Source organism: Euprymna scolopes, chromosome 25 (genome assembly GCF_053919585.1).
Source record: "Euprymna scolopes isolate OS-2025 chromosome 25, ASM5391958v1, whole genome shotgun sequence".
Classification (NCBI taxonomy): Eukaryota; Metazoa; Mollusca; class Cephalopoda; order Sepiida; family Sepiolidae; genus Euprymna; species Euprymna scolopes.
Genome location: NC_136506.1, coordinates 25,091,632 through 25,111,666, shown reverse-complemented (window position 1 = coordinate 25,111,666; position 20,035 = coordinate 25,091,632). Strand labels below are relative to the sequence as shown.

Below are 20,035 nucleotides of genomic sequence, written 5' to 3'. Positions count from 1 at the left end.
ATATATATATATATATATATATATATATATATATATATATATATACTAATGAGTGAGAAAGAGAGAGAGAGAGAGAGAGAGAGGGAGAGAGAAATTATAGATAGTGATTGTGTCTAGACGAGTTTAGTTGTGAATATCTTACAGAGAGGAACATAGATTGTAGCTCAGTCGAGCACGTCATGAAAATAATACTAGAATAAAAAAAACTAGAAACATGTTAGAACTGATTATTACTTACCACTAACGCAACGTATCTTTATTAATCTAAAATTTCAAAACCAATATTGAAATTTATATCTATCTATTTATATAATATGAAAAGAACAAAAAACTCATTATGTTCATCAGAAATTCTTTTAATGTTCCTTGGAGGGAGCAATTGGTTCGGCCCGTACTAATATATATATATATAAAGTTCACTATATATGTTATTTAATTTTGTTAGTACGAGCCATCAGGCTGAAGTATTTATAACGCTAGTCCTGCACTATTTGATGGAACTTTGTGTTGCTAGAAATTTATATTTGAAATCGAAAAAGTTGTATATAAGATTTGAACGTGGCTTAGCAGATTCCACTACCATAAGCAGAAACATTACATTAACCACCCCCACCGTCTGCACAAGGAAAAATAATACAGTCTCATCTCAGTGTACATATATAATCATTATGGAAGCCAGTATCTTTTATTTGTTTAATTCTTTGTTTGTTTGTTTGTTCGTTTGTTTGTTTATTTATTTATACTTGCTGCGTTTTATGTTCTATCATTCATGTTGAATTCCCTAAACTTTGAAGTCGGTTCCAGATTGATGGATATGCCATTGAGATTCCATGGCAAGCTATGCGTGAGTTCTTTCCCTCTTCTTCTTTCTATAATACTCCTGCTGCTGTTGTTGTTAAATAGGTTTTAGCTACATGAAAACCGCACGCTTCTGAGAGTATGGCTGCCAAATATTGCTATAATAACACCCAAATACAATTAAAGTTAAAGGTATATATATATATATATATATATATATATATATATATATATATATATATATATATATATATATATATATATATAATGATTAGTGTTTTTTGGAAAAAGAAATCCAGCAGAGTGCCCAATTTAAAGGAAAATCCGAAAAATAAGAGCGTATTTATATTTTGTATTTTGTGTACAGAAAGTTGTTAGATGAGACAAGTCATTGGTACCGTCGGTTTCAAGCCCGATAATAAGGACGGTTTAAGATATCCATATCAAGCTCTCTTCAGCCAATACACATCACTATGATATTCCGAGATTCCTTGGCAAGCAATGCGTGAGTTCTCTTCCATAATGGTTATATATGAACACTGAGATGAGTATTGGCTGAAGACAGCTTGATATAGATATCTAAAACGGTCCTAATCATCGGACTTGAAACCGACGGGACCGATGATTTGTCTCGTCTAATAACTTTCTGTGCACAAAATACAATATATATATATATATATATATATATGTATATGTGTATATATATGTGTGTGTGTGTGCGTGTGTGTGTATACGTAAACATGTATGTATATATATGTATATATATGTGGGTGTGTATACGTATGTATGTATACATATATGTATATGTGTGTGTGTATATACGTATGCATGTATGCATATATATGTATATATATACATGTGTGTGCATACGTATACATGTATATAAATATATGTGTGTATATATGCATGTTATATGTTTATGTGTACATATATATGTATATATATATATATACATGAATGTATATATTTTTTTGTAATTTTCATCCTTTGAAGATTGTAATGCTGGGTATGGGGCAGCCAAACCAGCTGCCAACATTGCCTTGCTTTTTATTGAAACCAACCGAGAGCTCTTTTTAGTATCCTCGCTGTTCCCTTAAGTGGAATTTTCTGGATCTCTTTTACACTTGGTTTACCAGGATTTTTAGTTAGGTAAGACTTCAGGTTCTTCTACATAAGCCCTGTGGCACATATGATAACTAGTATGATTGATATCTTCTTAAGATTCCAGTTTCTTTTCATATCATACATGAGACCTTGATATTTGGTCTGTTTCTCTATTTCAGCTCTCTTCAGACCGCCATCATTAGGAACACTCCCTTCAATGAAGGTTGCAAGTGTATGTATGTGTTTGTGTATATATGTATGTATGCATATATGTATATATATGTTAAGATATGTATGTAGTAGACGGTAACTCTGATGTAAACCTTGCATAAACATGTGTATACACGTATGTATATATATATATATATGTGTATACATATGCATGTATATATGTATCTGTATGTATAAATATGTGTATACATGTATGCATATATATATGTATATATATTATGTATATATATATGTGTATGCATGTATGTATATGTATAGATGTGTATGTATATATGTGTATACATGTATGTATGTGCATGTATATATATATGTGTATTTATACGTATACATGTATGTATATATATATATATATATATATATATATATATATATATATATATATATATATAGTTAAGAAATGCAACTTTGTCTCCGTGTGTGAGAGTTTCTTATTGACTCTGAAACGGCTGAATCGATTTTCTTTAAAATTTTCAGAACTTTAGTGTATAAGTCTGGGAGTGGCCTTAGTAAATTTTTTTCACAGAATACATCCAAAAATTATTTGATAATCGAAACCGTTATTTTAATTTATCTATCATCAGTAAAGCCATTTTTGATGTTGTCGCTTAGCAACAATGATCGAACAACGGGTTGTGAAAATTCTAATTTTCTTTTCTTGTATTACGTGCTTTAAACTCCGCATGTAATTTAAAAAAATTTTTTTTCATTAACTGCAAAGTGTGTTGTCTTTTTTTTACATTTTTTTTTTGGGGGGGGGGGATAATGTGGTCTGTATGTTTAAATCCTGTGCGTAAATTTCTTAATGTTTTTTTTTTCGTTAGCTAAAATGAAGTTTTATTTATAAGATTGACATTTTACGTGTGAGTGTATATTTTTAAAATATTTCAGTTTCATATGCGCACATAAGCCTGACGAATCCTATAGTGGATGAAACGCAGAATATTCAGTGTAGCTTAATCGCCATATATATTTCATAAATTACTATTGGTAAATATATAAATAAGTAAACACTTCATCAAATCTCCACACTAACGTAATGTACTTGCAATAACCCTTATCCCTGAGTGGCGTCCGGGCCTTGATAAGTGGTGATCACTGTGTAAAAAAAAATATAGATTGGTTCATTTATTCAATAAGGGATACAGCCAATTAGTTGGGACTCTTTATGCCAAGGCATTTCGAAGCCTTATACTTATAGAATTGAACTCACTCTTTTCTTCTAACGCACTAAGCTATATATATATATATATATATATATATATATATATATATATATATATATATATATATATATATATATATATATATATATAGTGTTAGTGTGTGTGCTAAATCTCTCGATTATTACTTCGGTCTGATACGCTTAATTTTAAAATAGTACTTTTGGTGTAAAAGATTTGGCACATCCCAAGAACGCTTCTTCCTGTTTATTAATATTGACATGGTGCTGTGCCTTTATTTTACTTCCACATCTTGAATCATGGCGTCATCGCCAAATCATAGCCAAGTAAACAATTCACATTAATTGTTATTGCTTCATGTTTCTCTTCAGTCATGGACGCTAATTGCGTATTTGTTAGGCCTCTTATGCGCATCGCCTTCGGTCACATATATCTCGGATTTAATGTTGAACTTAGAGCGATGGCACGGTGAGTTTGTTCTTGGCTCTACTAACGCTAATCGAAATTCTGTCAGGTTTGCCAACAAGGTAACATATTCAACAAGTCGACTGTATCGTTCGATCCGCTGAGCTGGAACGTTTTGTAATATTCCTCACTACCACACAGGAAATTCGGTCCAGCAGTTTATCAATTATTTTAGGACTAAAAGTAGAGTTTTACATTTTGTTTCTGTTTTTGCTTTTGCAGTTTACTTTACAGATATGTTCGTGTTATATTAAACAAGGTGCAGTTGAATATCTTTCTCTGCTAGGTGGCATCGCCACCTGTCATCAATGCATAATGCATTGTTTATTGCGTAAAAAAATAGAACTCTGAGGCATGCATGCTTGTGTCTAGTTACATTGAAGTGCTGTTATATAGCGAAACAGTCTTTCCATAGATTACCATACATATATATACATTAAAAACTGTACAGAATGGCAGTAAAACATTAGTACTGTCAGTTTCAATGTTTATCTGACCTATACAGTTTTTAATAAATAAATATAAGTTCTTACAGTAAAAATATTTTTCTTTATAATCGAGCTCTGCCCTGAAATTCTTTCCCACAAACAGTAGGCATATATATATATATATATATATATATATATATATATATATATATATATATATATATAAAGCTGAACGTCTGTGTGTGTGTCTGGTCACGAATAGGCTCCTATATGGTTGACTATTATAGAAAACTGATCACATATAATAATAGATGTATATATATATATATATATATATATATATATATATATATATATATATATATATATATATATATATATGAGAAAGAGACAGAGATGAATATTGGCTGAAACGAGCTTGTTATGGATATCTTAAATGGTCTTAATTATCATGCTTGAAACCGACGGTACCAATGACTTGTCTTATCTAACAACTTTCTGTACACAAAATACAATATATATGTATATATGTGTGTGTGTGTATATATATATATATATATATATATATGTTTCTGTGTGTGTATATATATGTTTCTGTGTGTATGTGTATATATGTGTGTGTGTATGTACATGTATGTGTCTGTATATATATGTATGCGTATATATGTATTTATGTGTATATATATGTATACATAGGCATATATATGTATGTAATTATATGTATATATATGCATTAGTATATATGTATATGTATGTATATATATTTGTGGTCATGTCATGTCATATGCACCTGGTACCATGGCACCCAGTATTACCTGCCTTATGGTCAGGTTACCGGCGACTAAACTGGTTCCCCCACCAGAATTGTTTGGTGAGGAGAGCGGCTAGTCTCTCTGAAGGATTAAAAACAAGACGTTTCAAAGGGCGCATGACCCCTTTTTCGGGGTCAACAGCCAACTATCACCGTGTGTATTTGTGTGTATGTATATATGTGTTGGGGTGGAGAGGGCTATCGTAAGCGGCGGTGAAGGCAGCCTTTCTAGGAGAAGCAAATCTCTGATTTAAAAAATCATAAAGCGGGAGACCAGTACCCGCATTAAGCTGGTCTGCAGTTTAATTTGTTGCTGACTATCTTTCTCTTGCTTGTTGCTGGATCTCAACATTTTGAACCGAGAGAGAGAAACTTAGCTGTCGTACAAAGCTAAGACTCTGTAACATCATCTTTGTATAGATACTCCCTCAGGCATTTGGGCTCATGGACTTGAAGTGTCTTAGTGAGTGGCACTCGTTTGACAAGACGTTACAACCATATATATATATATATATATATACATATATATATATATATATATAAAATTTTAGTCATTCAATAAGTTTAAAAGTTTATGAGGGGAAATATTTAAATTTCATATCAAAAGATTTTTATTATTCTATGTAAGACAAAGAATACATTTGAAATATTATAACTGCTTATCCTATAGTATTTCGATGCCTACCATCTCTTCAAGGGAGAAAATATATAATAAACCGGACCTATATAAAAAAAAAAAATTACCGGCCCATTATATGAACAAAGAAAATTGCTCCCGGAAAATGCCTACTTCGGACCATTACCGTGTGATGTGGATTAGTCAAAATACAGTTTGGATCATTTTACCACACTGCTATCAAAGACATTCACTTCGGATTTTACCATGCAATTTGGATGTGAATTTTTATATCCTTTTCATTAATATCCCTTGCTCTATGACATTTAAATACTTATATAACAATTTTTAATTGTGATTTTCCATGTGTCACTGACTTTAGCAAATAAGGTGTAAACCATTATAACTATTTACTAATATTTCCTCCTCTGAAGAGGTGGTAGACATCGAAATCCTATAAGATAAGCAGTTATAATATTTCAAATGTATATTTTGTCTTGCATAGAATAATAAAAATCTTTTGATATAAATTTAAATATTTTACGTCATAAACTTTTAAATTTATTGAATGACTAAAATTTGTTTTATTTGCTCTATCTTGTATATCGAGCAATTTTTATTTAGGTGGGATAGTACTTATGGAATATTACTGCCAATAATATTTTGTAAAACTTATAATCACAGGTTTCCATACCAGTTGATTTTTAGATAATTTTATTCTGAAGTATATATGTATATATGTATATATATGTGTATATATATGTATATATATGTGTATATATATGTATATATGTGTATATATATATATGTATATATATGCATATATATATATTATATTACGTATATATAATGTATATATATATTATATTACGTATATATAATGTATATATATATCTGTATTATATTTATATTATATGTATGTATATTATATGTATAATATATATAATATATATTTATATAATTATTTCAAAGTCAAGCAACGACGCAGTACACAAAAGCCACGAAAGCCAACAAATCTGAAGTCTAAGACTTGAGTTTCGCCTTCATTTGGGCTCATTAGTTAGACATATCCAGACTCTTGATTTTCTTGTGTGTGGCTCGTTTGCTCACGTGGCAGGGTACTCCTATAAAAAAAAAACATCATAATCATCATAAAGTGACAGAAAAAAAGAAGAACTTATTTTTTAATCGTTTAGTACTTAAGTTTTCGTATAAAAATAGTATTATGTATTCGTATCACAAAAATAATGAAAATCAAACATTTTTCTGAATAGAAAATTGTCAAGTTAATTTGTATTACGTTTCTTAGATATGACACAATCCAAAAAGAAATAATCAATCAAAGTTTTCGGCTAAGGGAGATAAAATAGTTTGATTTTTTTTTTCTTTTTCTACCAAGAATAATTTAGTTCGTGTAGGATCAACCAAGGGGATATTTTTTTTTGTAATCGGATAATCAATTAAGAAATAACTTTCTGAGTGACATGCAATATGGTTTCAGTTCTGCTAGATCTACAGCAGATGTGCTAACAGCTATATCTCATAGGATTAGTGAATCTATCGACAAAGGCTTCATTTCTAGGGCAATTGCTCTTGACATATCAAAGGCCTTCGATAAGGTATAATATAAGCGTCTACTTCACAAGATTTCCAGCTACGGTATAACTGGAAATGTTTTCTCAATTATTAAATCATTTCTCTCTGATAGATTCATAAGAGTAGTGGTTGATGGGCAGAAATCAAAGGCCCACAGTATTAATGCTGGAGTCCCTCAGGGGTCCATCCTGGGGCCAACTCTCTTCCTGATCTACATCAATGATCTCCCAAAACACATACTTAAATCATTCGTTGACATCTATGCTGATGACACGACCATCTATGGCAACACATGAAAGGCCGTAAATGACAAAGTTCTCTCTGATTCTTTCTTCTGATCTTGAGCGCCGGGTACAGTGGGGGAAAAGGTGGCTGGTTTCTTTTAATACATCTAAAATCAAACTCCTATCTTTACATCATCAACGCTCTGATCCTCATCTGGCATCAATTGAAATGGATAGCTCTCGTCTTTGGGAGTGTCCATGTTTTGACAAGTTTCTGGGTTTGACCTTTACTCCTGATCTGAAGTGGAACACGTACATCAAGTCTGTTGCCAAGGTCGCTGGGAAGATGGTGGGATCCTTCTACCGCTCCAGAAGATATCTCACTACTGATGCAATTCTTTATTTGTATAAAAGCCAAGTACGTCCGAGGATGGAATACTGCTGCCACATCTGGGCAGGAGCTGCTAAAAACAGCCTATCCTGCCTTGACAGAGTACAAAATAGACTTCGTGGTTTAGTGTGGGATGCTTTTTTCTCTTTCCTGCAACCTCTCTCCTACAGAAGAGACGTTGCGAACCTGCCTTTGTTTTACCGTTATTTCCATGGCAAGTGCTCGTCTGAGCTCCAATCTCTGGTCCCCCCTCGCCAATCTTTCACGATAAACACCCGTCAAGCTGAAACCACTGTCATTAATTTTCCCCACTTTTTATCTGTGCATAAATCAAAGCGTGGTTTCCTCTGTGGAACTCTCTTCCGTTTGCCTTTTTCCCACCTGACTACAAATTGAATGTCTTCAAGTCCAACATAAACAGATTCCTGATGAACCGTCCCCTTAAGTAAGTTACTTTATCAAATGTCCAATACTAACGATTACTACGATACTATCCCATTGATTACTGTACACGCAATAACCCTCATCCCCGAGTGGCTTTCGGGCCTTGATATGTAGTTAATATCAAAGTTCTTTTATTTTTTGTGGCACGTCTATTCAACTCTGACTAGGTTGCTGGTTTGCTAAACTCCTTCTCTCGGCAGCATTATAGTCATCCAATTTAATAAGATTTCATCCGTCGTCAGTTGCTGATCGAATTCATCGCGAACTTAGTTCCACACATTTTTCACACAATTCCTTATGCAGAATACGAACTGTGTTGAAATAAGTTATTACGTAGAAAGCCATTCTTAACAAAGGGAGCAGATAACGTTTTGTAACTAATCACTACGTTCATCTAACAATCTGATAAACAAAAGATACTGCAAAAATTTAACTTGGAAATATCTACTCTTATATAAAAGGGACTTTGTGTGTACCTGTGTGCGAGTTCGTTCCCTATGGACTCGAAAACCGTCCGGGGCGATTTTTTAAAATTTCATGCAAATGTACATTATGTGTCTGTCAGTATTCTTAAATAGGGTTTGTATCGAAGTACATCTGATAAGTGTCGAAAATCGATAATTGAAAAATCCGTTTGGAGAAGGAACATATTGATTTTGACCAAAGATCAGGCTATCTGAAGATATTGGCTTCATAAGACGAAATGCACCTAACATTGATGCTTTTTGTTTTTCTACTTCCTTTTGCAAAACTTTATTATGTTCTGCAAAACCAAAAACAAAAACAACAACCAACCTTTTCCCCCTTTTCCTCCTTCCCATTTCCCCTTTCTGTTTTTATCTCTCCCACTTGCTGACTCGTTTCCTAACTTAAATTTACCAAACATTAATGTTGTAACCCTTTTCCCTTTCCCATTGCAAAACTCATTCATGTTCTGCAGGACAGGGAACAAAAACGATAAGATCCACTACAAAACAACCAAACCAAACACTACAAATTAGCGATTGAAGATACAAAGAGCTTGAAGAATAAAAAACATCTACAAAATAACTGAATGCAACATGAATACTATTTCAAAAATAACTGGATGAAACATGAATACTATTTCAAAAATAACTGGATTCAACATGAATACTATTTCAAAAATAACTGGATTCAACATGAATAATATTTTCAAAATAACTGGATGAAACATGAATACTATTTCCAAAATAACTGGATTCAACATAAATACTATTTCCAAAATAACTGGATTCAACATGAATACTATTTCAAAAATAACTGGATGAAACATGAATACTATTTCCAAAATAACTGGATGCAACATGAATACTATTTCCAAAATAACTGGATTCAACATAAATACTATTTCCAAAATAACTGGATTCAACATGAATACTATTTCAAAAATAACTGAATGCAACATGAATATTATTTCCAAAATAACTGGATTCAACATGAATACTATTTCCAAAATAACTGGATGAAACATGAATACTATTTCCAAAATAACTGGATTCAACATGAATACTATTTCAAAAATAACTGGATTCAACATGAATACTATTTCAAAAATAACTGGATTCAACATGAATACTATTTCCAAAATAACTGGATTCAACATGAATACTATTTCCAAAATAACTGGATTCAACATGAATACTATTTCAAAAATAACTGGATTCAACATGAATACTATTTCAAAAGTAACTGAATGCAACATGAATACTATTTCAAAAATAACTGGATGCAACATGAATACTATTTCCAAAATAACTGAATGCAACATGAATACTATTTCAAAAATAACTGGATTCAACATGAATACTATTTCCAAAATAACTGGATTCAACATGAATACTATTTCCAAAATAACTGGATTCAACATGAATACTATTTCCAAAATAACTGGATTCAACATGAATACTATTTCCAAAATAACTGGATGCAACATGAATACTATTTCCAAAATAACTGAATGCAACATGAATACTATTTCCAAAATAACTGAATGCAACATGAATACTACTTCAAAAATAACTGGATGCAACATGAATACTATTTCCAAAATAACTGGATGCAACATGAATACTATTTCCAAAATAACTGGATGCAACATGAATACTTTTTCAAAAATAACTGGATGCAACATGAATACTATTTCCAAAATAACTGAATGCAACATGAATACTGTTTCCAAAATAACTGAATGCAACATGAATACTATTTCAAAAATAACTGGATCCAACATGAATACTATTTCCAAAATAACTGGATGCAACATGAATACTATTTCCAAAATAACTGGATGCAACATGAATACTTTTTCAAAAATAACTGGATGCAACATGAATACTATTTCCAAAATAACTGGATTCAACATGAATACTATTTCCAAAATAACTGGATTCAACATGAATACTATTTCCAAAATAACTGAATGCAACATGAATACTATTTTTAAAATAACTGAATGCAACATGAATACTATTTCCGAAATAACTGGATGCAACATGAATACTATTTCCAAAATAACTGGATGCAACATGAATACTTTTTCAAAAATAACTGGATGCAACATGAATACTATTTCCAAAATAACTGGATTCAACATGAATACTATTTCCAAAATAACTGGATGCAACATGAATACTATTTCCAAAATAACTGAATGCAACATGAATACTATTTCCAAAATAACTGAATGCAACATGAATACTATTTCAAAAATAACTGGATGCAACATGAATACTATTTCCAAAATAACTGGATGCAACATGAATACTATTTCCAAAATAACTGGATGCAACATGAATACTATTTCAAAAATAACTGGATGCAACATGAATACTATTTCAAAAATAACTGGATGCAACATGAATACTATTTCCAAAATAACTGAATGCAACATGAATACTATTTCCAAAATAACTGGATGCAACATGAATACTATTTCCAAAATAACTGGATGCAACATGAATACTATTTCCAAAATAACTGGATGCAACATGAATACTATTTCCAAAATAACTGGATGCAACATAAATACTATTTCCAAAATAACTGGATGCAACATAAATACTATTTCCAAAATAACTGAATGCAACATGAATACTATTTTCAAAATAACTGGATGCACATGAATACTATTTTCAAAATAACTGGATGCAACATGAATACTATTTCAAAAATAACTGGATGCACATGAATACTATTTTCAAAATAACTGGATGCAACATGAATACTATTTCCAAAATAACTGGATGCACATGAATACTATTTTCAAAATAACTGGATGCACATGAATACTATTTTCAAAATAACTGGATGCACATGAATACTATTTCCAAAATAACTGAATGCAACATGAATACTATTTTCAAAATAACTGGATGCAACATGAATACTATTTCCAAAATAACTGGATGCAACATAAATACTATTTCCAAAATAACTGGATGCAACATAAATACTATTTCCAAAATAACTGAATGCAACATGAATACTATTTTCAAAATAACTGGATGCACATGAAAACTATTTCCACAATAACTGGATGCAACATGAATACTATTTCCAAAATAACTGGATGCAACATGAATACTATTTCCAAAATAACTGAATGCAACATGAATACTATTTTCAAAATAACTGAATGCAACATGAATACTATTTTCAAAATAACTGGGTGCAACATGAATACTATTTTCAAAATAACTGGGTGCAACATGAATACTATTTTCAAAATAACTGGATGCAACATGAATACTATTTCCAAAATAACTGAATGCAACATGAATACTATTTTCAAAATAACTGGATGCAACATGAATACTATTTCCAAAATAACTGAATGCAACATGAATACTATTTTCAAAATAACTGGGTGCAACATAAATACTATTTTCAAAATAACTGGATGCAACATGAATACTATTTTCAAAATAACTGGGTGCAACATTAATACTATTTTCAAAATAACTGGGTGCAACATGAATACTATTTTCAAAATAACTGGATGCAACATGAATACTATTTCCAAAATAACGGGATGCAACATGAATACTATTTCCAAAATAACTGAATGCAACATGAATACTATTTCCAAAATAACTGAATGCAACATGAATACTGTTTCCAAAATAACTGAATGCAACATGAATACTATTTCCAAAAATAACTGGATCCAACATGAATACTATTTCCAAAATAACTGGATGCAACATGAATACTATTTCCAAAATAACTGGATGCAACATGAATACTTTTTCAAAAATAACTGGATGCAACATGAATACTATTTCCAAAATAACTGGATGCAACATGAATACTATTTCCAAAATAACTGGATTCAACATGAATACTATTTCCAAAATAACTGAATGCAACATGAATACTATTTTTAAAATAACTGAATGCAACATGAATACTATTTCCAAAATAACTGGATGCAACATGAATACTATTTCCAAAATAACTGGATGCAACATGAATACTTTTTCAAAAATAACTGGATGCAACATGAATACTATTTCCAAAATAACTGGATTCAACATGAATACTATTTCCAAAATAACTGGATGCAACATGAATACTATTTCCAAAATAACTGAATGCAACATGAATACTATTTCCAAAATAACTGAATGCAACATGAATACTATTTCAAAAATAACTGGATGCAACATGAATACTATTTCCAAAATAACTGGATGCAACATGAATACTATTTCCAAAATAACTGATTGCAACATGAATACTATTTCAAAAATAACTGGATGCAACATGAATACTATTTCAAAAATAACTGGATGCAACATGAATACTATTTCCAAAATAACTGAATGCAACATGAATACTATTTCCAAAATAACTGGATGCAACATGAATACTATTTCCAAAATAACTGGATGCAACATGAATACTATTTCCAAAATAACTGGATGCAACATGAATACTATTTCCAAAATAACTGGATGCAACATAAATACTATTTCCAAAATAACTGGATGCAACATAAATACTATTTCCAAAATAACTGAATGCAACATGAATACTATTTTCAAAATAACTGGATGCACATGAATACTATTTTCAAAATAACTGGATGCAACATGAATACTATTTCAAAAATAACTGGATGCAACATGAATACTATTTTCAAAATAACTGGATGCAACATGAATACTATTTTCAAAATAACTGGATGCACATGAATACTATTTTCAAAATAACTGGATGCACATGAATACTATTTTCAAAATAACTGGATGCACATGAATACTATTTCCAAAATAACTGAATGCAACATGAATACTATTTTCAAAATAACTGGATGCAACATGAATACTATTTCCAAAATAACTGGATGCAACATAAATACTATTTCAAAAATAACTGGATGCAACATAAATACTATTTCCAAAATAACTGAATGCAACATGAATACTATTTTCAAAATAACTGGATGCACATGAAAACTATTTCCAAAATAACTGGATGCAACATGAATACTATTTCCAAAATAACTGGATGCAACATGAATACTATTTCCAAAATAACTGAATGCAACATGAATACTATTTTCAAAATAACTGAATGCAACATGAATACTATTTTCAAAATAACTGGGTGCAACATGAATACTATTTTCAAAATAACTGGGTGCAACATGAATACTATTTTCAAAATAACTGGATGCAACATGAATACTATTTCCAAAATAACTGAATGCAACATGAATACTATTTTCAAAATAACTGGATGCAACATGAATACTATTTCCAAAATAACTGAATGCAACATGAATACTATTTTCAAAATAACTGGGTGCAACATAAATACTATTTTCAAAATAACTGGATGCAACATGAATACTATTTTCAAAATAACTGGGTGCAACATGAATACTATTTTCAAAATAACTGGGTGCAACATGAATACTATTTTCAAAATAACTGGATGCAACATGAATACTCTTTCCAAAATAACGGGATGCAACATGAATACTATTTCCAAAATAACTGGATGCAACATGAATACTATTTCCAAAATAACTGAATGCAACATGAATACTATTTCCAAAATAACTGAATGCAACATGAATACTATTTCCAAAATAACTGAATGCAACATGAATACTATTTCCAAAATAACTGAATGCAACATAAATACTATTTCCAAAATAACTGAATGCAACATGAATACTATTTCCAAAATAACTGGATACAACATGAATACTATTTCAAAAATAACTGGATGCAACATGAATACTATTTCCAAAATAACTGAATGCAACATGAATACTATTTCCAAAATAACTGAATGCAACATGAATACTATTTCCAAAATAACTGAATGCAACATGAATACTATTTTTAAAATAACTGGATGCAACATGAATACTATTTCCAAAATAACTGAATGCAACATGAATACTATTTCCAAAATAACTGAATGCAACATGAATACTATTTCCAAAATAACTGAATGCAACATGAATACTATTTTTAAAATAACTGAATGCAACATGAATACTATTTCCAAAATAACTGAATGCAACATGAATACTATTTTTAAAATAACTGGAGGCAACATGAATACTATTTCCAAAATAACTGAATGCAACATGAATACTATTTTCAAAATAACTGGATGCAACATGAATACTATTTCCAAAATAACTGAATGCAACATGAATACTATTTTCAAAATAACTGGATGCAACATGAATACTATTTCCAAAATAACTGGATGCAACATGAATACTATTTTCAAAATAACTGAATGCAACATGAATACTATTTCCAAAATAACTGAATGCAACATGAATACTATTTTTAAAATAACTGAATGCAACATGAATACTATTTTCAAAATAACTGGATGCAACATGAATACTATTTTCAAAATAACTGGATGCAACATGAATACTATTTCCAAAATAACTGAATGCAACATGAATACTATTTCCAAAATAACTGGATGCAACATGAATACTATTTCCAAAATAACTGGATGCAACATGAATACTATTTCCAAAATAACTGAATGCAACATGAATACTATTTTTAAAATAACTGAATGCAACATGAATACTATTTTCAAAATAACTAAATGCAACATGAATACTATTTCCAAAATAACTGAATGCAACATGAATACTATTTTTAAAATAACTGAATGCAACATGAATACTATTTTCAAAATAACTGGATGCAACATGAATACTATTTTCAAAATAACTGGATGCAACATGAATACTATTTCCAAAATAACTGGATGCAACATGAATACTATTTCCAAAATAACTGGATGCACATGAATACTATTTTCAAAATAACTGGATGCAACATGAATACTATTTTTAAAATAACTGGATTCAGCATTAAATAACCCGAAAAGGGTTGATATGCCGTAAAACAAAACAACCAAACAAATTAAACTATATTTAAAGTCATTATATAAAAACAATTTTATGAAATTATGAGTATGTTTTCTAGTGCAATGTGGACTAATTCACTATAAGGAAGCATGTAAATCTTACTCTCGGTGCACCATGGTTGATTCCCGAATAGAGCAATCAATCAATCGATTTGATTGATGAATGGCCGATTTCACCGAATTTCGATGATAATAGAAGCATTGACTGTCTAGAACATTTGTTAGTCCTCATTCAATCTCAGGCGATGTCAGGGATTTTTGCTAGTTCTTTCTAAAAAAATAACATCTGTGCATAAATCTAAAAGCAGATTCCATGAACAAAGCTTTTTGCTAGAACTTCTTTCTTGTGGAACATTGTTCCTTTGACCTGCTTCCCGCTTGTGTACAATATAGTAGCCTTCAAATCCAATGTAAACAAGTTCTTTTTGGGCCGTTCTCATGAATAATCAAATTCTACCCAATTTACACCATTAACGATTACTATACTACCCTCTTATATTCATTATTCCTTATCCTTGAGTAACCATTGGGCCTTGATATGTGGTGACTCCCAAATAATATATATATATATATATATATATATATATATATATATATATATATATATATATATATATCACGATCCATATTCTGCATAAGTACCGCCTTCCTTTTTGCCTATTAACGTTATTCACAAAATGAATATTTCTGCTTCGTCATTTCAATCCAAAATAATTCTTGTTTTTTTTGTCTATTCATCGGGTTTTTTACACAATTTTCCGCCGAATTGTGTAAAAAAAAATGAAGTGTGAGTTTGCGACGATTTCACACCACCTTCATTCGATGGGTTTCACACAAAAACTAAGAGCTCGGGTCCCACACGAACTTACTTTTGCTGTTAAATTCTTTGATTTTCTTAAACAAAAACAAAAAACAGCGAGAACTTATGCAACAACCTAATATTTTGATGATGAATACGTCTGCCATCGTCCGGATTTCTAAATCGCGTCACACCCTTAATAACATTACACTTGTTTTATATTGTTTTAGTCACCCAATCTAACAATTATCTCCCTTTCCTTTTTCTCTCTCTTTGAAGGTCATCGCCTACCGACCGCAGTACAAAGGACAGAAGGCCGCTTACAAATTGGCTTGCAAACGCATGCGAAGAGAGGGCGAGTTCTGTATGCCAGAGGACGTCCTCCATATTTGTCCGTGCAACAATGGCTTCGAGTGTCACGCCGAAGAAGGGATGGACTACGGACATTGCCGACGTGTGAAGAAATCAGCGAATAAACCAGTGAAAACTGGTATCGGCATTTAAAATAGCAATTAGCGGACATTATTTGAGTGCCAATCAACCGATCTAATCTAACTTCTTTGTTTTCTTGTATTTATAATTCTAACTTATTATTAACTATTATTATAATTTATAATTCTAACTATAACTTGCGTGTTTTATTCCTGTTTTCAATATATTTATCCGACAGACAAAATTATATACATTATTATTATTATTATATCGTTATATGACAATTAACAGTTTTGCTATTACACCCATTAATTTTAATATTGTTATCATCTTTATTATTATAATATTATTACGGTGAAAAGAGAAATTGGACGATTTATGTGGTAATATGAATGTATAACAATAGAATAACTTTGTTTTTTTCCCGCTCTACTTCTCCAATATATATATATATATAATATAAAATATATTTTAGTCATCGACATACAGACCTGTTTCGTTGTTTCACAACTCATCAGTGCCGCTAGACTAACACCTCTCCCAAGCCGAGGATCGAACCTAGAACCGTCGTGATGACAGTCGGCAGTCCTACCCCCTGACTACGGAATCGGTGGCCGAAATTAAACTGTCCGGACGTCTATTTAAATAAACATCCGTTCGCCACTCGTAGAGGGCTCAAACGTTTGTTTGTAAACAAAGCGCGAGCTTCGCATTATTTCAGCTATATATATATATATATATATATATATATATATATATATATATATATATATATAAAGTTAGGCATTAATAATTGTGAAATTATCAAGTTTACAAATAAAAGCCTCGAGAAATAATTAAAATATTTCCGGATATCGCCTCCTCATTAGCACAAAAAGTCGGGGGTTGGGGGGGGGGGGAGACACCAAAATCTTTTTTAACAAAGCGATGCTTATCTGTTAATTATTTCTCGATTCTTTTATTTGTAAATATCGAATAAATAAAAGGGTATCGTTTTGGAAATGATCGTACATGAAAATATTGGATTTAGTTATGTTTCCCCCTTATGTGAACTTGATAATTTCACAATTATTAACCCTCATTTTATATATATATATATATATATATATATATATATATATATATATATATATATATATATATGGAAAAAGGAATCCAGCAGAGTACTCAATTATAAGGAAAATCCGAAAATAAGAGTCTATTTATGCATATTTTTTTTTGTTTACAGAAAGTTTTTAGATGAGACAAGTCACTGGAACAATGACTTGTCTCAAGCCAATACTCCTTTGTCTGATGAGAGCTTGATAAAACGGTCCTAATTATCGGGTTTGAAACCGACGGCACCAATGACTTGTCTAATCTAAAACCTTTTTGTAAACATATATATATATATATATTGTGTGTGTGTTTTTTAATCATCTACTTGAAATGTTAATCAATTGATATGCACCAGTCGTAAAAACAATAGAAAAAACACTCACATAGTCTATGCAATTACAAAACTCTCCCATGGCAAGAGAAAATTGGTGAGTTTGTTGATTTCATGGAAGATGAGTGATATTCAAAGGAAGGTTTTTTTTCTATTGTTTTTAAGGTGAGCGTGTGATGAGCAAGTGACTGAAAATGCAGCAAAGACATAGTTTTATTCGTCGCAAACGAAACAATATTGTAAAGTATACCGTGTGAAAAATATAAATTATTAACCAAATTAACTTGACCTTTGGGATTTCTTCGAACGATTATATTATAGTTATATTACATTATATATATATATATATATACATATATATATACATACATAGACACACACACACACACACACACATATATATATATATATATATATATAGTCTTGAAAGTTATTTAACCTTTAAAACTATATTTTAAAAAAATGTTTTATGTGTTTATCATTCGTTAGAAATCTATTTAGTCAGTAAGTCATTTAATCATCTGCAAGCAATATATATATATATATATATATATATATATATATATATATATATATATATATATATATATATAAAGTATGTACATAAACATTAGAAATAGCCTACGGGCATTGACCAACATTTTGACGTAAACGCATCTTGTTAGGGTTCTAAAAGGACTTATGTAATCAGAAAATAGAACTCTCAAGAATGATAATCGAAAATTAAAATCCTTGAACGTGTCATTTATTCTTTCTTCGTATTAAATGCTTCCCTACTCCCACCCAAACACATTGGCCGAGCTCTTGTGCAATGAACTTGCACGTAATCTGTATTCTTTCTCCATCCACTATCCCTCTCGTTCTTTGCTCTTCAAGAACGTACACATACAAAATTCTATGGCAAACAATTCAAACATACTTACAATTTATGCACATTCATTCAATCGGAAGACGAATAAATGCCACGGTTAATGAGAGTAACTTTTCAGGTGTCATTTTTGGTGGATCTTTCGGATAGGTTAGTTTATTACGCAAGTCCTTCGTAATATTTATATGATTTTTATTTGTAAATATTCTGCTAACGAATTGCCCACGTTTGAAAAGATTATTGTTTATTTTGATCTTGTTATCAGTCCTTTTGAACTTATATGGTTTTAGTTGAAATAACTCAAAATTCAAATTGAGGCGGGTTTTAATCATTAGGATCACCAGGCGTTACACTGACAATCTCAGCAGCTAAGAGAAAAGTAATTTTTATTAATTTTTGTTACTGAAAAGTCAATTTTACGTGTGACGATCCTATGTTGTAAGCGAAATAAATTATCACTTCGACTGACTCAGTGCTTTGAATTATTAAAACTCTTACTTTATGTATACTCAGGACCTTAATTAAGTTATCTGATAGAAAAATTGTGAGTAGGTCAATTCATCCGACTCGAATATATGATGGTACACACACACACACACACACACACGCGTATACACACATATATAAATAAATAAATATATATATACATAATTAGGATTACTTTTTAATCGCATAAATTAATATACGAAGATATGTTATGCGTAAATGTTTCAGTATTTACTTCAACGGTGCTCAATACATAAGTAGAGCTAGGTAGTAAGTTATGAAAAAATAT

General features: G+C 30.7%; 1 protein-coding gene across 3 annotated transcripts in view; it reads left to right on the top strand.

Annotated features, from left to right (window-relative positions):
- Window positions 1-19,728, top strand: part of LOC145247296 (uncharacterized) — a 155,135-nt gene extending 135,407 nt beyond the window's left edge. For all 3 annotated transcript variants that reach the window (XM_080108917.1, XM_080108918.1, XM_080108916.1), the window contains one exon: window positions 16,811-19,728. In XM_080108917.1, the coding sequence (XP_079965043.1) occupies window positions 16,811-17,035 (225 nt within the window). In that variant the 3' untranslated portion in view covers window positions 17,036-19,728. The remainder of the gene's footprint in view (window positions 1-16,810) is intronic.
- The last annotated feature ends 307 nt before the right edge of the window (window positions 19,729-20,035 follow it).